This window comes from Pinus tabuliformis, chromosome 9 (genome assembly GCF_031772625.1).
Source record: "Pinus tabuliformis cultivar Carrire ecotype Pingquan chromosome 9, CPIR1, whole genome shotgun sequence".
Lineage (NCBI taxonomy): Eukaryota > Viridiplantae > Streptophyta > Pinopsida > Pinales > Pinaceae > Pinus > Pinus tabuliformis.
In genome coordinates this window covers 912,362,129-912,385,666 of record NC_142307.1, presented here as the reverse complement: position 1 = coordinate 912,385,666, position 23,538 = coordinate 912,362,129, and the positions used below count along the sequence as shown (strand labels likewise).

Sequence of the window (23,538 nt, the reverse complement as noted above, 5' to 3'; positions counted from 1 at the left end):
TGTCCCTTTTCTATAATTCTACCATCATTAGGTATTATTTTCATGTAAACAACAACATACTTCTTTCTCAAAAGGAATTTAATATAACCTCATGTCTTTATCTTCCTATATGTATGTTTCTCATGCTTCCCTTTCAATAAATTACCATAGATAACTGCCTTTTGTGCATAAATGCCAAGCAACAATAACATGGTTAACTTAACCTTTTATGCACAGAGATCAAGAAATTAACACAACTCATCTAGCGAGACAATGTTTTCAAGATATTATTTTTTCCAAGAAGACTAACATAATAATTTTCTGTATGCAAAAACATATTTTCTATACCACATTGACCACCATTTTGGTGCATGCAACATCTATTTTTCCTAACATAATTACCTTTGCTTTAATGCAAATAATATTTTCGAGAAAGAAGCATGCATTCTTGTTCATACATTCTTGTATGAACAAGATTCATATCCATATTTTAAGAACATAATCTACTTTGGTTTCAAGAGTTCTATCATGAAATCCATTATTTTCATACAAGCAACTACCAAACTTTCTTCTAAAAATAAACTATCTTAATGGTTATTGTTTTCGTGTATATAAAATATACATTTTCCTCAAGAAGGTTAGTAATTATTCTATTTGCACAGAGGTACATGTTCCCTTCAAGAAACTAAAAATAATATTATATTCTTACAAGAGAATCTAGCTCATTAGTTATTTGTATCATGCATGCATATTTCTTTCACAAGAAACTTTGAAAAATAACTATTATCACAATGCATTTAAGCATATATTCATTTTCAAGAAACTATTATATAAAAAAAATTCACATATTATATTCAATGAAAACCTGGCCACTTTTCATACTATCTCCTCAAGAACTTTACATGTCTCATGCATATTTTCTCAAGATGATATCTTCGCTACTTAACAAGAATGTCCTGTAATTAAAGATTTTTTTAACTTTTGTGTGAAAGAGTTAGTGTAATCTGTTTCAAGAAATATCAAACTTAATAATCCTAATTTTATGATTTGAAAGAAACTCGACCTAATGTGCATGCAGAGGCAAGTTTCTTTCCAAAAAGATCTGCCACAGAACATGCAAATACATGTTTTTTTAAACTACTATTTTACAACAATCATTATTTTCCCCATGATTGACATTCATATTTTAATTAATTATATTATTATTCCATGGCATGTAAATGTAAATAGGAGAATAATACTCGATGAAGAGGTGAAGCTTAAAGTCGTGAGGAGGAGGGAAGTCAACAAAGGTGAATTAATAGTTAGAAACAAATTGTTGGTTGAGAAAAATATTCATAAGGAGTATCATTGTCCACCTTTCCCTAAGGAAATTTTATGCCTAGTGGAATAAAAAAAACCATATTCAACATTCAATTAGACATTGACATTGACCTTATGATTATAATTATTTATATTATTAATGCATGGCATATAAATGTAAATAGAAGAATAATTGTAATTATGTGGTAAGGAGTTCCCTCTAAGAACCACTCTCCTGCCATGCCACTTGTGCTATTGTGTGCCATTGATATTGGTGTTAGCCGATTAAAATAACCTCAAAATGATAATCAAATCAAAAGCATTGAAACAATCTAACACAACACCTAGTGCAGCAAACCACATCCCCTCCTTCCCATTTATCGTGTGTTGTGAAATTGTTGAAGGAGAAGTATTTCTGTGACTTTCGGTAGCTAAATCAAATTGGGAAGAATACAATCTCCACTCCTCTTTTGTATCAACCGGTGAGGTCAGGGAGATCTGGTCTTTATTTTGATTATAAGTCTTTAATCTCTAATTTCTCAGGTTTGGTTTTATCTTTTATTAATTCATTAATTAATGTCTTAAAACAGGAAAGAGCAGAAAACAGTGGCAAAAATTTTCCAAACACCTTGAAAATATTTTGAAATCTACCATATAATAAAGTTATTATACCGAACACAAATGGTAAAATTCACACCTTGATTTTATCTTTGGGAAAAGATGATTTATCTCATGGTAAAATTATGTTTGTGTTGGTTAGGTCTTGATTGAAGTACCATACATATTTGCGGTAGGGGTAGTGTATGGTCTAAGCATTTATGCATTGGTCAACTTCCAGTGGACAATGACCAAATTCGTTTGGTATTTTTTTTATGATGTTGTTCATGGTTCTTAACACCACATATTATGAGATGCTGAGGGTGGGTGTAAGTCTGAATTAAAGCATCACTTTAATTCTCTCATCAGGTTTCATTGTAATCTGGATGATTTTCTGCTGTTTTTTTAATTCCACGGCCGGTGAGATATATTGCCTACTTATGTTACATTTATTGGGTTTTGGTGGATAAGATATTTTGATAGCAAATTAGCAGAAATTTTTTTTATTAGACGGTGAATTTAAACAATGGGCTCCTTATTGAATTCAAACAATGTCATTTTTGAATCCACAATCACATTAAATTTAAGACACAAAACCTTCAGATAATAAAATCTAAAATCCATGTTTCTTGGTTAAACTCGGGTATCTTGGATCAAGTCACTCTCTCCTCTTCACGTTTATTCAGGTGGATGGTTTTTCTTTTGTGACTATTGCAGCGGATTCGAGTGGGGTGGAGATGGTATTATTGGGGTTCCCCTTTGCATGAACTGACAACGTCTCAGTTCGGGGATAACTCAGAATAAATAGTGATGACAGATGGTACAAAAAAACAAGTGACCAAATTCCCGAGTAGCTACTTTGGATATAGACACGATTTTATGGGACAAGTAGTGCTTGCTACGATGTCATTCATAGTCTTGTTTCCACTAGTCTTTGCCATCAGCATCAAGGTTCTCAATTTCCAAAGGACATAAAAATTAACATTATATTTTGAATTTCTAAACGAGATGGAAAAGACACTATATATTGTTTTGCAGTATTCACGCTGCTACTTTCAATCATTTTTTTGAACTTCACAAGATGGATTTTGGGCCATGAAAAATGTCAATCAGTAAATTATATCTTTATTTAAAATTATGTTATTAATAACTATAAAAAAATAATAATATATAAACATGTAACAAGATGCTTAACTATGGATATAAATGGGTTTTGTTATAATACCTTGACTTATTAATATTACATGGTCAAAAGCCAGTAGCGCATTTCACATGACACTTGTCGAATCCATAACCATGTTTATTTTTGAATAAGACTTCAAAATTTTAATTTAATTATTAATAATTATTACATGGGTTGTAGGGATTTAACATCCATAGAATACAGTGGAGTATTCTTAGTAGTATTTACAAACGAAAGGTTTTTTTTTCTCAGTAAAATTAAACTATTTCTATTAAGTAAAATATAGTACAATCTAGAGTGACAAGAAACCGGGCGACCGGAAATGATGAAACTATCAACCTCGGTCCCGGAGAAGGGGTGAACCATTCACGGAGCTACTGCAATTAACTTGAGAGGAGAGACTGACAATTACGCCACAGGGGCAGAATTCTCAACACGATGTTTTTTCCCATCAGGGGGGTCTCCTTATCTGATTCAGAAGAGGAGGTCTCATGGACGCGTTTCTGGGCAACTGCTGTGACAGTGGTGTGGGCAGGAGTATCAGTGGACGGATCCATCGTCTGAGGCACCTGGTTTGGTTCTGCATCGCTCTCCTCATCTTCCGAGATTGAGGAATCAGAACTCACTGTTGGCGGCGGAGGACAAGGGGTCCAACGTTTGGGTTTGGTCTTTGCAAAGTTGCCCTTTTTCGATTTCGCAGGCAGCAATAGGCAAGAATTCTGCAGGTGCCCTGTTAGGTGACAGTGGCGGCAGCGGAAGGCAGTGTTTTCGTAATCCAGATTCTGGGTCCAAACAAAGTCATTGATCTTGAGGATGATTTGGTCTGGAAGTCATTTGCTTAAATCCAGCTCCACACATATTCTGGCATATGTGTGGAGACCTTTGGTTTCCCGCCAGAAATCTCCACTGGTGAAACTGCCCAAGGTGTTGCCTATGGCTCTATATACAATAGTATGCCATAAGTGGGCAGGTAAATTTGGGAGCCTGATCCATACAGGTGTCCTGGTACTGACGGCATTTGCTGGATCAAAATCTGGGAACCAAGGGGTCAAGAAGAGCCCTGCATTTCCCATGAACCAAGGGCCTTCTTCTAAAGCCTTTTTATAATGCTTACTGTTGTCAAATAGAACAATGAAGTAACCTTTTGAACATAAACTGATCTTACAATGATGAGTCTAGTTTGCATGGATCCATGCATAAAGATCCTGAGATCGTGGCCACAGTCCGTTAAATCTGCAAATGATGGTTCTTTCTGCAAATTTTTGAAGTTGGGTTGCAAGATCATCATGGGTGATTTCAACAGAGGGGACTTCGTCTATCTTATCAACCAAAAAGGGCTTAGATTTATGGACCTACGAGGGTTTGGGGTTCTCATAGTGTACTGCATCTTTGTAAGAGAAAGGAGGAGCAGAGGATGACTGTCCCGCTGCACCTCCTCTCAGACGAAGGGTTACCACCAAAGAGTTGTTCTTGGAAATGATGTAAGAAGAGAGGGGAAGAAGGTCTTCAAGTTGTTTGCCTTGAAAGAGGAGTCTCTGAAGGCTTGAAGGGATCCCAATCCGCCGTTCTAGCTCCAGCTTGAGATCCAGCACCAGATCTGAAGAACTAACCCAATGCAGGATGGTTCTGCCTGAAGGCTGAGAAATTTGGATCTGAAAGGAGTCTAAGAAGAGCCTAGACCCAGTGTCAGGGCTTCTTGTGCTTCCGGGAGCAGATCTGCCATGGCGATTTTCCATCTGGGGTGTCCGATCTGCAGGAACTTGGCCAATCTGTCTAATGTGAGCCTGATCTGAAGGAGACTTTTTGTTATCTGTCATCCAATGTAGGGTTTGGTGCGGACTGTTCTGCTTATTGAGCATCATGGCAGATCTGAGTGTCTGACCACCTTCCATGGTCCAGATACCCACTCCAGCTCTATAAATCGGCTTCACAAACGAAAGGTTAAGATTTATCTCAAAAATAATTATGCCCAAGTGTGATATGAACATAAGTTATGATTTTTTGAACATGTGCTATTAGTATATTACATGCTAAGAATCTCCATAGTAAATTTGGGGTGAATCTCCATGGTTAATCATCTTTTTACATGTTTTTTCAAATGTATATATATGTTTAATTCATATATTAAATTTTATTATAATTAATAATAATAATTGCAAATAGAGTTTAAACTACATTATAAGGTGTTTCCCTCTGAGAATAACTCACCAAGCAACTACTCCGCAATCCTCTGCACCCTTAAATTCATTGTTAGGTGATTGAGAGTTTTTCCACCATTATATCCCATTGTTTTAACTGTCAACCAAATATGGATTTTTGCAACTATTCCTTGTTGATCTTCAAAATAATTATAACCCATAAGGATCTCTTCATGGTGGGTTTTGGCAAGGAAATGGAACCAAGTTCTACTTCCTTTGCACTCTTAAATTACTTGTTAGATGATTGCGAGTTCTTTGAGCATTAGATCCCGTTGTTTTAACTGTCAAACAAATCTTGATTTGTGAAACCATTCCTTGTTGATATTTAAAATAATTATAACCCATAAACATCTCTTCATGATGGGTTTTGGCAAGGAAATAGAACCAAGTTCTGCTTCTTCCCAACATGCGAGTTTTCCTATCGATTGTTATTTGTTAGATTATGATTTTCCTTTTGTAGAAGCTAACTAGAGGATTTGACTCACGATAGAGGCCTTGATTCATGATCCCTAACTGTTCGGTCACTACATCCTATCCATGCATCTCATACCTACAATTCTCTGTAATTCTCCATGATTGTTCATCGCCGATTTGATACATATTTGTCTCTTTGAATATTATAATAATGATACAAGGCTTTTATTTTGGTAAGAACTATAGGAAAAATCTTGTACAAATCTTCTATGCCTTTGGGCTTGCAGAAAGGAGGAAGAAAGTGGACAAGCTCTAACAAGACAATTTCTAAAATAAGGACTACAAAAAGAAGAAATCACTGCCAAACGAAATAAATAACAAAAGGAACATGTTCTCTTCTTCTCAATTGTCTATAGATATACCATGCAAATACACAACACCTTTACAAGGTTTATGTAAATACATAAGAACTATAGGTAAGCTTGGCTATGAAAATGTAGCCAACAAGAGCAATTATATACTAATAATTGAGGCTTTGGAGGAAGCATCTCAAGCAGATGACACAGTGATCATCGTAGGAGAAAACCAAACAATAGAGGAAAAGGGTATTGACAAAGTGAGAAAGTTATTTCCTATACAACAAGAACCATTGGTATTACAATACCTCCTCCTATTGAGGCAACTCAACAAAAGCACATGATGGGCTCTAGAAAAGCCCATGTTGGTGCAGGAGGCACAAAAAGAATGCACTTCAAAATTGATGTGTGCAAATATATGAGTATTCTAGATGGGATAAGTGTGAAGCAATTGCTTCTGAGTTTTGCTTCTTTAGCATAGATCCATATTTAGACAACATGATGTCTCAAATAGATAATATAAGTATATTGCTATAATTTTATAGATTAATGATAGTTTTTAGATTTTTAATAGAAGTATACAAATTGATATTTATATAAAGAAATTCTGAAATTTTGGATTTGTCTTAATCTCAGTAAAGTATTGGAGCCCCTGTCCAAATTACCTCCAAAAAATTACCTATGTCTTCATGGTTGCAACTCACATGCCAATTTTCAACATTGCATTCTATCTAATTTTCAACATTAGAGTTCATGAATAACCCAATTATAATTTTGCTCGCCCCAATCTTGGTAGTATAGCTACATATCAGAATGTTATTGGGAGAGCCTAATGTATGCCAGGGTTTATAGAAGACCTCATATTTCATAAGTTGTAAGCATTGTGAGTCCATTTTCCAGCTATCCTAGACCGTAGCATTTGGTAACAATTAGAAGGATTTTGAAATATCTTTAAAGCACATGTAAGAACCAAATTACATTAAGTAGGAATTCAGAAGAATCTCCAAATCTTGTTATTTTGAGTTAGAGTGAATAGGGGACATTGATAATAAGAGATCAACTTCAAGCTATTTTTTTATCCTTACTGGAGGCACAATTTCATGGGGAAGCGAGAAAACAATCCACATTTTCTCTTTCCATTGAGAAAGCGTAGTACATAGAAACATGTCAAACAACAAAGGACTTAAAATGGTGGAGAAAATTATTGCAAGACTTTGGGGTCACTCAAGCCAAACCAACAATATTGCAGAGTGCCACTAACAAATGTATAATCATGAAAAACCATTCAAAGTATCAATTTGTTAATAGATAAAAATGCCAATGCTTATGCATTAGTCTACCCATTTCTAAGCAGTATGAGAAAAATTAACATAAATCAATTGCACTCTCAATTTTTACTCTCAATTTGAATTAAATAAAACGAGATACATAGCCAGCACAGAGTAAATATATTTAAGATCACTGGTATTGCCAATAATTTTAACATCACGCTTGAGATCATCAACAATATTTATATCTATTGTATGTACGTTGACACTTTGTTATGAATTTTGTGGATGTTGTGAGAGTTTGTCACTTCTTCATTGATTTCTAGTGTAGGAAAGGGGCATAAAGATGCATGTCACTGTAGTATAGACATGGATGTTGTGAGTAACCTTGTTTTAGAAGCAGTTTTCTTACACCCAAAACCAATTCTTTCTTGCCAATGGGAGCCTTCCCATGTTGTTCCATGATTGTCTGAAGAACATTATTTAAGGCCCCATATGATTTATTTCGATACCCAGTAGGGTAGACATCGACAAATGTCTCGTCAGTTTTGAATCTTCTCATAAGAATACACATATGTGGATGAATACTTTACTTCCCTTGTTGCAGCTCTTCACAACCATATTATAGATGGTGGCCTTCCATATGCACTTACATTTCTTCTAGTACAAGAATCCCAATGTTGAAAATCTTTTGAACTCTAGAGTTATCCTTTTCACCAAAAAAATGAAATAGGGTGATCTTAATTTTATTCTTTAAATGCATAGATGAAATCATATGAGCTTAAATGCAAAAGTTTATGAAAATTCATAATCGTTCATACTAACCATTCGTTTAATAAAGTATTTTATGAAAAAACTATAGTGTAATTGAATTAATAAAACTAAATACATAATTATTGTGTCTTTCCTTCACATTAAAGCCAAGTGCAATCTTATAAACAAGAGGGAAAAGGAAAGATCCTGCCATTACCATTCACCATTGAATGTAAAGATGGTCATCTTATATTTTAACAACTCCTTCGCCTTAAAGGTAAATACAAAGTTGTGGACATGACGATGAAGGAAAGATCCTACCTTCACCGTAGAATGTGAAGGTAGTCAGGTTATCTTTGAGCAACTCTTACCTTCACCTTGAAGGAAAATGTAGCATTGTAGACATGAAGATAGAGGAAAGATTCCAACATTTCCATGGAATGTGAAGTCATCGTCTTACTTTTATCAACTTATTTTTATGATTGGGATTTTTCAGATACCATATTTTCCATCTTCTTTCATATTTTGTAGGGTGTGTTATTTGTATTTACACAATTGATTTTTTTATCCAATCAACTATGCTATTCTCTATGCTTTTGCTAGGTTCTTTCATCACCACCTTCATTGGGAAATTCATTTCCCTCTTGAAGTATGAAACGAGTAGCAATTCCCAATTGATCTCACACTACCACGACAAAGAAGCTAGCAATCCTGATATACAAATCAAACCAGCCATCCTATCAAGCGATCCATGTAGTTCTCAATCTATAGCTTTGATAACCCAAAACTCAAATCTTTTATATTTAATATGCACAAAAATTTTCACATTAATCTGTCTGGATCTCATTCTAAGATCTTTACAGATTTGATACAGAGGTAAACCGGATTTTTCATACTACGACAAGCAATATTAGCAAGTGTTTGAGTCTCTCTTATGTAATGTCTCCTCATTATTTGATAGAGTTGACGTTGTATGAGCATCTACTGCATTGAAGGGATCATCCAATAGATAAATGTCAACATCCTTATATACTGCTCTAGCCAACTGAATCCTCTGTTTTTGTCCTCCACTCATATTCAATCTCTCTCCCCAATCTCAGTCATATCTCCATGAGCAAAACTCTCTATATCCTTGTCTAATGCACAAGATTTTGTTGCCTTCTTGTATTGAGTTTTGTCTATTGGTTTCCCATAGAGTGTATTATCTCTGACAGTACCACTCTGAATCCAAGTTGTTTGTGCCACGTACGCAACATTGCCATATACTTCAACTTGCATGTAGTCCAATCAAAATGTTTATGGAAGAATTTATGTATATAGAAAGAAAAAAAGTTGCATCTACAATCTTGTTGAACTATGAAATGGTTACTTTTGCTCAAGAAGAGTAGCTAATGCTCAACTTACATCTGAAATTTTTGGGATTTCTCCAAGAATTGTATATAGCAGAGCAGATTTCCCTCATCCCACTGAGTGACAAATTGCTACCTTTTCTCCAGTTTTAATGTGCAGATTTATTCCCTTCAAATGTTGGCTTTTTCAATGAAGATTCTGGATCCCAGCTGAGTATGGATTGATGAATTTTGATGGTATACCAAGATCTGGAAAGTGCTTTCCTCACAACAAAATCTAGTCTCAGCTCATCATATTGTAAGAACTTGTCCAAAACGATCTAAGGAGACTTTAACCTGAATTAATATAGCCAAAACATCAGGTAGCATTCTCACTAGATCGTGTATCACATGGAATGTTGCAAGCACTGTAAATATGGTTGTGGCAGTTAACGGTGGATCCCCTATGATAGAAAACCCGGCAAAAACTATAGATGCAGTAATGATGGGTGACATCCTGTAGAGTATGGTACCATATGTTCTATTAAATTGTGCTGAAGACAACCATTTGAACTCCACAGCTCTGAGATTATCTATCAGCTCTTTAAATTTTTCTTCCCATGCTTGTAGTTTGATTATTTTCATACTATTAAGAATTTCAGATGTTATTCTGAGTCTTTCATCCTGTGCAGCCATGAACACAACTTGGCACTTCTTGAGGGCTTTGGCCTTGGAAATTTGAGTTGTAACTTAAATTTGTAACATTATTCAATGATCATTATACATCATTTTACAACTTAATTAATTTAATTGCACCATATATTGTAATGGAAACGCCGTAAGGCAATAACATATAACATTAATTAATGTTTTTTTGACAATTTTTGAAAGTCATAAAAATATCAAGAAAAGGCAAGGGCCATGCTACAGTGAAAACTTACATCTTCCTACCTCCGAGTAGGACCAAGCTCTAATCCTTGAACTCTATTGGAAAAGTTTAGTAAGCACAGAGTTTCTCCCATGTCATTTTCATGAGGACAAATTTGTACAAATAAAGTCTTTGTGCATCCTCCTGAGTGAACATGCATCATATTGGTGTTAGATGTTGTGAAAGGACTCTGAGACAAGACAATATCATACCATCTCTATATGAGCTCATTCCTTTTGCCATCAACTGCCAAAACATGGCTCCTCCACCTGCTCTTCCCATGCTAGAAAAAGCATATATTTTTTTATAAACCATATCAAATAAATTGTCTCTCTAGTAGATGTCGAATCGTGGGTCTTTAGAGGATTTCCCAAAATCTACAAACAAAACTAGTTTCTTCAATATTTTGCTTCCATGTTGTAGATGGTTCCTTATCCAACCTAACTGAACAATTAATAAATAAGGGTAAACTGCTCTTTGTATTCAGACTGATGCCCTTCCAAACGAACTTGCTTTGTGTACAGAGATATGCAGTGAGTAATTAGGAATATGTTAATAAACCCCAATTTATTTCCCAAAACGATAATAAAATAAGGGAAAACTCACTTCAGAAATTCTTAATGCTACCATTCCATCTTCACTTAGATTGTGGTGGAAATAGGAAGCTTTCCCGAAGGATTGCATGAAGAAAATGAGACAACATTAAGAAATTCAGTTGAATTTGGAGGAGAGGAATGTGATGGCAAGGCAAATCCGTTAAACTTCAATGATCAAATATGTTGAATAAATATGCCACTATTGGAAGAGGAACATCTAATCCCATGAAGCCACTGATGCATTGGGCTGAACGTCCCTCACCAATTTGAAGAATATACGGCTCTCTAATGATATTGCTCAAAGGAAACCAAGAAAACAATGTTCTGACACCACAGGGCATTTATTATTAGCTCCATATTTGCTAAAATTTGCATTTTCTGTCTTACAAACATTCTGAAGCTAAGTCGTCTTCTTGCATAGATGAAGATGAGCAATTTATAAATGATGAGGAGAATTAGGGATTTAAAAATATAAATTTCCATGCCTGCTAGTTCCTAAAGAATATCCCAATAACTACAGCACATATAAAGAGCAATTTCTTTGTAGGAAAAGAAAAGACAAATCTGTTAAACTTAAACGATCAAATATGTTGCATAAATCTGCCACCAATGATGTTGAAATAATACATTTATATTGGTCTCACGAAGAAGCATGAACCTGCCAAGTTCCAACACAAAAATATTTCTTAAAATGTATATATGGAAATGTGTTCATCTCTTTATTGGATGCGTTGTGCATTTGATATTCATCAGTTCTCTTCGTGGGCACATTTCTTCTTTCTCGGCACACACTTAATGTTTTATTCTTGGTGACATGCTTGGATTTTTCAACACCTGGATATTTTCTTGTTGGCTCTCTCGGTCTACTGGCTGAGATTCGAAAAGTGGAATGACAAAAACCAAAAGTGGAATTGCATGTGGTGGTTCCCTGGGAGTGAGCTTCACCAATGCACAATATACACCTAGTAGACTTGAAACACAAATAAACCATTCCTAAGAGATCTTTGATATGACCAATGAGGAAGTTTAATCTAGTTGCCACCGACAATATCACAATCATAAAATGAAGTGCAAATAGAACATTTCTTGCCCATCCATTCACTATTCCATCTCATTTCTATGAACATATATGCCTCACATTCATTACAGAGCCCTGGCATTGTTATGACTACAATTCAATGACTTTTGCTGGTGCAATTAAAAACATTGTGTGATAGATGCAGCAAAAGGTGATAATGCCCATGTCATAGTACTCACACTAAGGTATGCCATTGATAATCATTGAGTATTGCAACCCTATAATATCTTGACTACTGCTCGACTATGATGCAAAGAATACAGTGAAAAAATCTTTGGGCTATATGCCAATTGTTATGAGAATAAGAACACCCAATAAAGCTGGTGGATTTCTGGAAAAGCTCAAAAAGTTTAACTGTATTATTTTGCCGAGAAAATGTTACAACATCCCCAATCCAATAAATCATTCATGGGACTTTAAACACCCTAAGTAGCTAAAGCTTCCATCTTTGACCTGCTTCTCCAACCCATGAATGCCTTGATAAGCATTTCTTCTAGGGCTTCATCTTCCTCAACTTCTTTGGGAAAACTCTATGTCCCGCTCCTTATTACTCACATAATGAATATATGTTACATCACGAATTCCCTACATCTAGAAGCTTCTTTCAATGGTGCATGTAGAATTGTTGCCAAAGGATAGGCTAGATATGTGTTCAAAAAAATAGCAACAAATTATTCATTAGCATGTATGCAGAGGATCTTTAGTACAGATAATGAGGAAGACGAACCCTTCATTATGGCCTTCTCCTTAAGAAAGTATACATCCAAGCTGTGTTGTCTTTTGATTTGGAAACCTTTTCAAGCACATGACATTCTCACAATAAATACCATCCAGAGGATTACTACACATTCAAAGTCATTATAGCCATCCACTCATCCTCCATAGCTTATATCTTTATGGGAAGAAGAAAAGATGATACCTCCCAAGAACGAAATGAAGAGTTGTTCTACCCTTGTACATTAAGTGCAACTACTGGATCTTCAACAATGTTGCCAAATACAACATAATTATTACATTGACCATCATCGACAACGACTTCATGACTTCCCACAACCGCATTCAATCATCAAACTGGGTGTAAAAATGGTTCCATTATGACATAAATTAAATTGTGTAATTTGTAGAGATTCAAGACTAATTTCCAATTAGCATGAGGCCTTATTATGAATGTATTATCAACACTTTTCAAGTATAAATTTCTATGAGAAAACAATGGCTACCATTTAGGATACAAATAGATCTGCTAAGAAACTTGACCATAAATCACTATTAGAACATTGCACACATGAGTGTTGTGCATAAGAAAACTGTTAAGTATATTAACAACACGATTACATATAGCATAGGCAGGTAAGGAATACATCAGTTGAATAATTTATTCCCTTGATATCATGCAGACAACATATCCATATTCTGCCATTGCAGAAGCAAGTGTTCAATTTTTCTTGCGTTTCTAAAAATGCAGAGAATGTTACCTCATTTTTAAGAGCAGAATCACATTTTTAAATGACAAACCTAGGATCGATAACACTCAAGAGAGCCCTGTTGAAAGAAATAATCACAAATGTATCAATGACATTCCTTTCTTCTTCCTACAAAGATGGTGGATTTCTGGAAAATCTCAAAAGTTTTAACTGTATCATTTTGCCAAGAAAATGTTGCAACATCCCCAATCCAATAAATCAGTCATGGGAGTTTAAACACCCTAAGTAGCTAGAAGCTTCCATCTTTGACCTGCTTCTCCAATCCATGAATGCCTTGATAAGAATTTCTTCTAGGGCTTCATCTTCCTCAATTTCTTTGGGAAAATCTATGTTCCACTCCTTATTACTCACATAATGAATATATGTTGCATCACCAATTCCCTACATCCAGAAGCTTCTTTCAATGGTACATGTAGAATTTCTAGCAAAGGACAGGCTAGATATGTGTTCAACAAAATAGCAACAAATTATTCATTGGCATGTATGCAGAGGATCTTTAGTACAGATAATGAGGAAGACGAACCCTTCATTATGGCCTTCTCCTTAAGAATGTGTACGTCCAAGCTGTGTTCTCTTTTGATTTGGAAACCTTTTCAAGCGCATGACATTCTCACAATAAATGCCATCCAGAGGATTACTACACATTCAAAGTCGTTATAGCCATCCACTCATCCTCCATAGCTTATATCTTTATGGGGAGAAGAAAAGATGATACCTCCCAAAAACGAAATGAAGATTTTTTCCAACGTTTTACATTAAGAGCATCTACTAGATCTTCAACATTGTTGCCAAATACAACAAAATTATTACATTGACCATCATCGACAACGACTTCATAACTTCCCACAACCACATTCAATATGAAGAAACAAAGTTGAATATCTCGAATAGGTGCATTCAATCATCAAACTGGCTGTAAAAATGGTTCCATTATGACATTAATTAAATTGAGTAATTTGTAGGGATTCAAGACTAATTTCCAATTAGCATGAGGCCTTATTATGAATGTAAGATCAGCACTTTTCAAGTATAAATTTCTATGATAAAATAGTGACTGCCATTTAGGGTACAAATAGATCTGCTGGGAAACTTGACCAGAAATCACTATTAGAAAATTTCACACATGAGTGTTGTGCATAAGAAAACTATTAAGTATCTTAACAACACGATTACAAATAGCACGGGAAGGTAAGGAATACATCAGCTGAATAAGATATTTCCCTTGATGTCATGCAAACAACATATCCATACTCTGTGATTGCAGAAACAAGTGTTCAATTTTTCTTTCTTTTCTAAAAATGCAGAGAATGTTACCTCATTTTTAAGAGCTGAGTCACATTTTGTAAATGCCAGACCTGTTATTGATAACACTCTAGAGAGCTCTGTTGAAAGCAATAATCACAAATGTATCAATGACATTCCTTTCTTCTGCCTACAAAGTTGAGCACCCCCAATGACACCTGTATGAAGCCACTGATGCATTGGGTTAAAGGTCCCTCACCAATATACGACGCTCTAATGCTATGGCTCAAAAGAAACCCAAGAAAACATTGTTCTGACACCATAGGGCGTTTATTATTACCTCCATATTTGCTAAAATTTTCATTTTCTGTCTTACAAATGTTCTGAAGCTAAGTTGTCTTCTCTGAGCATAGATGGAGATGAACAACTTGCAAAGGATGAGGAGAATTAAGGATTTAAAAATATAAATTTGCATGCCTACTAGTTCCTAAAGAATATCCCAATAACTCCAGCACATATAAAGAGCAAATTATTTGTAGGAAAAGAAAAGGCAAATCTGTTAAACTTAAATGATCAAATATGTTGCATAAATCTGCCACCAATGACATTGAAACAGTACATTTATATTGGTCTCACAAAGAAGCATGAAACTGCCAAGTTCCAACACTAAAATGTTTCTTAAAACACATATATGGAAATGTGTTCACTTCTTTATTGGATGCGTTGTGCATTTGATATTCATGACTTCTCTTCGTGAGCACACTTCTTCTTTCTTGGCACGCACTTAATGTTTGATTCTTGATGACATGCTTGGATTTTTCAACACTTAGATATTTGCTTGTTGGCTCTCTTGGTCTGCTGGTTGAGATTCGAAAAGTGGAATGACAAAAACCAAAAGTGGAATTACTTGGGGGTGGTTCCCTGGCAGTGAGCTTCACCAATGCACAATATACACCTAGTAGACTTGAAACCCAAATAAACCATACGCCAAATTGACTTGAACAAAATTTCATATTTCTGACACATTTATGATCCTATTAGATTAGCCATTTTCTTGGCTATTTTCGAACTTAGTTTTTACTCGTGTCTCTTCCATTTTTATCTACAAATCATTGCACAAACAATTGCCATTTAATGGCCCCTCAAATAGTGGATTCAACGAACCTTTTACCAAGTGAAATCATACCAATTTCCATGGCTAATTCATTCTAAAATTTACTATGTTTTGGTCACTGCTTCCCCAGCTAAATCGTGCCTCTGTCAATGGAATTTCGTGGCCCTTCAATACAATGATTTGATGGGTGCCTTAACGCCTAAAAATGCGCTCCCTTTTGTTGCGACTTGGTTGGTAAATTCTCAGCGAAATCATGGATCCAATCCTAGTGAATTTGTATTCCTTTTATACTCCAGCAAAAATGAATCTCTTGGCGCTGTCAATGATGTCTGCAATTATAAATTTGTGATATTACCTCCCTGACTTCGCATGTTACATTTTTTTTCAACCTTCACTAATTTCGTCTTAGTAGACCCTGGTTGTCCACGCATCTGCCTCTGCTCACAACTTAGCCATATTTTCATTCTTGGTTTGATCAAATATCACTCGTGATATGTTTCTCCCACCGATAACCACAATAATTGAAATCTTGCCCGCAAAAAACGTTATTAAAGATTTAAAACATAATTGAAATCGTTTCCACAAAAAACACATTCAAAGAATTAAAGTAAAATGGGTGGACGTTATTAGATGCTATCTTGACTAATACCTGCAGGTGTTAGGATCCTATAACCGCATGGGTAGAGTTAGGCTATTTGAGAGCATGTGGGGAAGATGGACAATGTATTGATTAAACATTCAGTGCACAATTACTGCAAGTCTTACCATCGACGACTGTGTTGTTGGTTGGCTAATGTGCAGGTTCAGACATGATCTCAGCCGTTCCAACAGTGTCGTATTTTTCCCGGCTATGTAAATTGCTTTTAGCAACTTTACCTTCCTGGAAATATTGTGCCCATTTAGTGCAGTTATCCACTAATGCATTCCCCACACTCTCTATGCAACCACCGACAATTTCTGCTAAAACACTCTGTAATTCATCGACCACTTCCATAAAATTCCCTATTGAATTGCAATCAATGTTCTTGCATAATTTGTATAAGGTGTTCTCTACCCCTGCCTTCTTCCAATCCAGAGAGTCTCCTCCATGTTCAATCACCGGAACTTTCCTTTTACTTTCTTCTGCAAGATTATCGATTGTAGCAGTTGCATCTTCCATGTATACAACACTTGTAGTATCCATAGCATTCTCTGTAGTTTGTTCCTATAATGTTTTGAATACACTATCTGTCGCTTTACTCAGCAAGCTATCGATTGCAGGATCTGAGTCCTCCACCAAATCCATCAGTTCACATGCCTCAGAGTATGCCTTTAAAGCATTTCTCCCACAATCAGGTGACAACCGAACGATTATATTGACCAATGAAACCGCTGTTAGCTTCAATGATGGTTTGCTCACATATATGTAATGCTCTTCCACATCTAATATAGGGCCAGGATCTCTTTTCCACAAGAACTTCAAACCCGCTTTATTTTTTAATTTTGCAGGATCCAAACTCCGTATACCCACACATCCTGTCGATTTTCTATAGTTTCTCAGAAACCAGATTAGGGTATCGCATTCTCTACCATCCATGTTGCCCTCTTTCACAAGTTCCTTTGCTTTCTTAATGGAATTTCGGTTTGTTACAAACACGGTCCAAGGAGCCCCCACAGAAGGTCCACGTTCTCCAAAATTGGCCTGTATTCTGAAAAATCCCCGTCCTCTGTTTCACCCGGCTTTGATAAAAACTTTGAGGATATTTTCTGCATACGCCTATTATCCAACACAAACTATGCGATAAACCGAAAGAGTTTACTAGTATAAACCATAAAAATTTGCAGCCAATACAGACATCGCAACAAACCCCATAAAAAGGCCCATAAGAAATGTATTTCTATTCCTTCCGAGCCAATCATTTTATTTACGTTTTCATCAACAATACTTTTCTGCTTCTTGGATGCTGCTTCCTGCAACTCAATGATGTGCCTAGTCCAAAATTCCTCTACCTGGAAATAGGTATACCATCTTTCATTTGGATTCCAGCTTTGCAATCTTCCATAGTACGCTACAGAGATAAGACATCTCTAGCCGATGATTTCCCACCCTACCAGGATGAATACGACTTCCATGTTTGTTGTGATGAATTTTAACCGAGATTTGACACCAAGAAACACGTCTATAATTGGGCCCTAAACAATCCATCCGGCGATTGAACTTAAAATGCAAATTGTGACTGCTACTGCAGCCGACGCGTCTAACACTGATCTTGCAATTATGGTTTCAGGATGACATGCAAGAGAGACAATTCCAGATCTGAGTACCAGATCTTCTACTGCCTGCGAGGAGTTCTCTGTAGCATTACCTTGATTTGCCAAAATAATGGGAAGTTTTTGAGCGATGATATCCCGGATGTTTTTATTGGCTATTGTTGCAAAGCTGAGGAGGAGAAGAAGCCATGCTAGGGATATTGATACTATCACACTCGATACTATAAACGAATATTCCATAACCTCCTTAGCGTGTGGCCAGAAGTAGAAGTAATAGGTGATGACAGATAAACCGGATTCACGCAAACGAAGATGTATGGCGAAGAACTCGGAGAAAATGTGGACGAACATAGTGAGGCCTAGAGTAGTTAATTTGCCCCATGAATCTTCATAGCCGGGACGAGCCATTCCTGGCAACAAGTAGGCCACTATCACACATAACATTACCCTGCTACTATGTATCATATACAAGTTATTTTTAAGTACCTCACCATTCAATGGATGTGGATTGTTCAAGATCTCTTTTAGTAAAGTGCTCTCTACGTTCAGCAAGTTCATAGCCTGGATGGTGAGAGAATTGAGGACAAGCGCATGACCAGGAACCCAATGCACCCTTTTTTTTTCTTGCTTTCAATGTATCCACTACGAGGAGGCTAATGAATACTAGCACTCCAACGAATAGCTCGAGTAACTCTGCAAATTGATCCAGAGTGAGAGGGGTCTCCTTAAGTTGGCCCTGAACTTCCATGATTCAAGCGAACACAACGGCTTGCGAGAGGAATAACTTGAACATCCGCCAAGCTCAGCTCAGTTGCATTTTCATTGGCCCTATCAACGTGGATAGTGGGGCCCTCCTCCGTCTCCATTAGACAGAGATGCTCAAGTCGAAAACCTCCCGCGGAATTTGTGCTCGAGAAACCCTGGCCTGTCTCTGCACTGTACTCTCGATAGCCTGCGTTGAGAGGGGCTTGAGACTCAATTTAAAATTCCCTCCTATAGCTCACCCTTATCCCCAATTGCCCCATTATCTTCTCCCTGTCCTTCCACTCCTCACCCTTCTCCCCTATTGCCCTTTTCTCCCACAGCCCGCCTATTTTGCACACAGAAATACCCAGCCCTAACAGAGTAGCCGTGAGAGCCATAGTAAGCTATTCTGGGGCTAGAGGAAGCTACTCTAAATTATGAAAATTGTGTCTGTGGCCTTTCTTCCTAATCACCCCCGTTCCCCATAGCTCGCCCAGTTCGCACACCAAAATACCCAAGATTAAAGGTTGTCGAAATTGCAGTCTGTTTCCTTTTGTTTAGGGTCACTGAATATACAATATTTTGATATCGATTGTCTATTAATTGTGGGTGAATTTTTCCTCATTCTTCTGAACATGAGCTTATATCTATTTTTCCTCATTATGTAACCTCTTTGATGATGATGATTTACAATGTTGTATAAATTATTGTTAGGGATTAGTTTTGCTTTGCTGACTCGGTTGGTGTATCTCTCAACCAATGTTGTATAAATTATTGTTTCAGGGATTAGTTTTGCTTTGCTGACTCTGTTGGTGTATCTCTCAACTCTGAAGCCATTCTGAAGCCACCTGATTAATGTGAATCTAAAATATGTTGGGATTCTCACCGTGGCAGTGGGTATAGCCACTGTTGTCTTTTTCGGTGGGATACCATTTTACAGGCACAAGCTTCTTGTAGGCAGCCCCATCACTCATATTGCTTGCATTGTAATCTGTATTACAAGAAAGAGAAATATTAGCATGCCTTCCAATACGAAGTTGCTTTACAAGAACCACTATATAGAATCTGTTAAATCAGGCCAAACTACGCTATCACACAAATAATTTTCAGCAAGTTCCAGATTTTTAAATCATTTTATGAGTTAGGACTATTAGTCCAAAAATATCAAAGATAAAGCAGTATTAATATATTCTCAGTCTTAAATAACTATCAACCCAAACCCGTTTGTGTATACACAATTGTATCTTGATATCTACTTTTGGTTGGCAATGTGTTGTTTTTTGGACAAAGCAGCAGCTATGGTGCAAGGCTCCTCAGAAAAGTATACTAATACACAGGGAAATACGAATTCAAATCCATAAAAAGTCTACGCAATAATTCAAGTAGAATAAACACTTATAAAATCAAGTAGAATAAACACTTATATTAAGAATGGTTTCCATCTGGTTCTCTTGCTTAATCTGTGAAATGGTTGTAGTAAAACAGAGTACATCTTTGTTGATAAATCAAGGTAGCGCCATGGATAGAAATGTCAAATCACAATTCCAGGCCCACGCTTTTCCTGTGGCCCTTTCCAAGCTTTGTGGGTTTGTTGTCATAATTATATATGATTGTTGCCTTGTACCTCTAGCCAAAAGAATAACAGGAAAGGATCAACTGTTCTCCGAAGGGTTGGGATACATGTAGCAAGACACAAAGCCAACTTGATAGTTCTAGAGTTAGAACGCCTCTGTGGTTATTTGTTTAACTCCACAATTCGCTATCTTTGGAATAGAAAAGATATTTGCTTTAAAGGATTTCAGGAATATTTCTATGATCAAGTCCCTGATGGCGTGACAAATTTGGTTATTTCCTTCCATATGAGTATTCTGAGAGAGACCCGTTTTCTGAGTAGTGTTAGACAGTTTCATAGTTGAAAAAATAGGCAAGCTAAGCTATCAATGACTGTTAGGAAATCATTTAAATGAGTAAATTGCATTATTTTTATAGAATTTTTAGAGATATTTAGTGCCATCAATCTATGCTTTTCTGTTTGTATTGAAAAATAAATGATTTAGATTTGATATAACAAATTATACATAAGTTTATCTTTAGTGCATAAAGAACTACACCTTATATGAAACATAAATAAAGAATTTAGTCCCTCTAAATATGCATGCTTCATTTTAGAAGTTGTTAAGCATTTTTCATCCTAGAAACTTTTAGAGTCCATCCACTCATCCTCCATAGCTTATATATTTATGGGAAGAAGAAAATATGATACCTCCCAAGAACGAAATGAAGAGTTGTTCCAGCCTTGTACAATAAGTGCAACTACTGGATCTTCAACAATGTTGCCAAATACAACATAATTATTACACTGACCATCATCGACAACGACTTCATGACTTCCCACAACCACATTCAATAATCAAAATGGGTGTAAAAATGGTTCCATTATGACATAAATTAAATTGTGTAATTTGTAGAGATTCAAGACTAATTTCCAATTAGCATGAGGCCTTATTATGAATGTAAGATCAACACTTTTCAAGTATAAATTTCTATGAGAAAACAGTGGCCACCATTCAGGATACAAATAGATCTGCTAGGAAACTTGACCATAAATCACTATTAGAACATTGCACACATGAGTGTTGTGAATAAGAAAATTGTTAAGTATCTTAACAACAGGATTACAGATAGCATAGGCAGGTAAGAAATACATAAGCGGAATAAGTTATTCCCTTGATATCATGTAGACAACATATCCATATTCTGCATCCCCATGAGAACATCAAAACATCAGTGCTCAAAAAGCAGGAATAAATTTTGAATTTTGTGTTTCTCAAATAAAAATAAAATACATAAAAAAACAAATACATAATTAGTATAAATTTATACTAAACTGAGATATTTTAGGTACCAACAAAGATTGAAAACCTATGTGCAAATCTATTTACACTACTACATAGATTCAATGTTGAGATCCAACCTGACAGGGTAATCAACATTCACGGCCATACTATAGAATCTAGTCAAAATTCATTGACTAGATTAGGTTAAAAGCAAACAGGGAAACCAACGTTGAGCACAACATGACAGAATCCATCCAAAATACGATGATTGGATTAGGCCAGACAGATTCAGAGTACAACGAATAATACTAAATCATCCAAACCGTTAATAGGATTGTGATTTAATGGTAAGCCTGTCAAATATAGTTAAAAAAAATTGGAAAACCATCAAAATCTTTCCTTGAAATGTGCAAATAGGTCAACGAGGTGTGAAAATCGTAGGTAAGTCTTTTGAAATTCAAATCCGGTCAAACCACTACCAAAGTACGATTCCCAGCACCAATAAGCTTACAATCAAACTGTTGACGGGATCATGTTTTAATGATGAAGATGACCACATTCCACGCCACTTATCAAGATCCCATCCATCCCCCTAGACACTATTAAGCCGTTGCCACCCCTATGACCGCACTAGACAACTTTGAAGGAATAGTACCCCTATGGCCACACCATAGACAAAGGGAAGTGCTGGTCTTAATGGTACAACCTTCGAGAGACGTTCCTCTCACACAAACAGGTATCTTGTGTTATCAATAAGTCAATATAAACTGAACCATTTACAAAACCCTAACTCCAGTCAGATATTAAATCAAACTTCATAAAACTTACCACTTACGCAGATAATTTCGTCGATCCCTTTTCCTTTCAACTCCTCCGCCTTCTCAACAAACCCCGGAACATGTTTCATATTGCCACGGCGACAACATCTCAGTGTGTATTTTATTGATTTAATAGCAAGAAGAAACTCAATGAGCCATTAACCTTACAGCCTGATAATTAAATCCAGACTCTAATAATCCAAATGCCAGAGCATAGCACTATCAATCATATCTCAAATCAAGCATTCAAGCATAAATTAAAGTTACAGAAGACTTATCGATTTAATAGCCAGAAGAGGCTCAATCAGCCATTTAACCCTACAACCTAATAATTAAATCAAGATTCTAATAATCCGAAAGCCAGAGCATAGAACTATCAATCATAGCTCAAACCAAGCAAAATTCAAGTTACAGAAGATTTAAAAAAACCCTGACCTGCAAATGGGAGTGAAAGCCCCCGGGACACCGAAGAGAATAATCTTCTTCCCAGCAGCCAAAGAGTGGACGGAAACTTGCTGGAGCTTGCTCTCTTCATCAAAATAGGCCAGAACGCCATCTGGAATCTTATCACCAACTCCTATGGGTGGCATTGTAAACTCCCTTATCAAAATATAACACAGCCCACGGGGATACAAACTCAAGCGCAGCTGCAAATACTCGATCCCAATACCTGAGGACTGTATGGAACAATGTAACTCATTACACTGTGAATTCGGCCAGCTTAATAAAACCCTCATTTAGAAATTAATAGAATGGTGTCCAAAAGAGGAGTGAGGGGAGTATTTACACCAGATGTTGTACCCTGGATGATCTTTCTTCTCTGCGATCTGGTCTGGTTGTGCCACTGCGGCCGACCACTAGAAATGGCTTGCGCTAATCTAGAGTTCGAAATTGTGCTGTTATGATCACTGAGTGTCTCTTTGTGATGTAGTTACATGAAGGGAAAGCAACCGGCCCAGCGAGTCCCAACCGGTCACCAACCAATTCAAATCAACGGGTGAGGATAATCTAATCGTCTAACAAAGGATCTAAGGGTGTAAAGTGATGAGTCCGAACTGGTCACCAACCA

General features: G+C 36.3%; 1 protein-coding gene across 1 annotated transcript; it reads right to left on the bottom strand.

Annotated features, from left to right (window-relative positions):
* Positions 1–22,420: 22,420 nt before the first annotated feature.
* Positions 22,421–23,059, bottom strand: LOC149151716 (peroxiredoxin-2B-like). The gene is made up of 2 exons (XM_089438561.1): positions 22,905–23,059; positions 22,421–22,577 (listed from the first exon to the last, which is right to left on the bottom strand). Exons 1-2 carry the CDS (start codon positions 23,057–23,059, stop codon positions 22,460–22,462), a joined length of 273 nt encoding a protein of 90 aa, XP_089294687.1. The 3' UTR covers positions 22,421–22,459.
* Between the last annotated feature and the right edge of the window lie 479 nt (positions 23,060–23,538).

Excerpts from the sequence above, each read along its gene's own strand:
- LOC149151716 (XM_089438561.1), bottom strand. The coding sequence starts at position 23,059 with ATGCCACCCATAGGAGTTGGTGATAAGATTCCAGATGGCGTTCTGGCC. Across the intron at positions 22,578-22,904 it reads GCTTTCACTCCCATTTGCAG|ATGTTGTCGCCGTGGCAATA; the intron begins GTCAGGGTTTTT and ends ATACACACTGAG.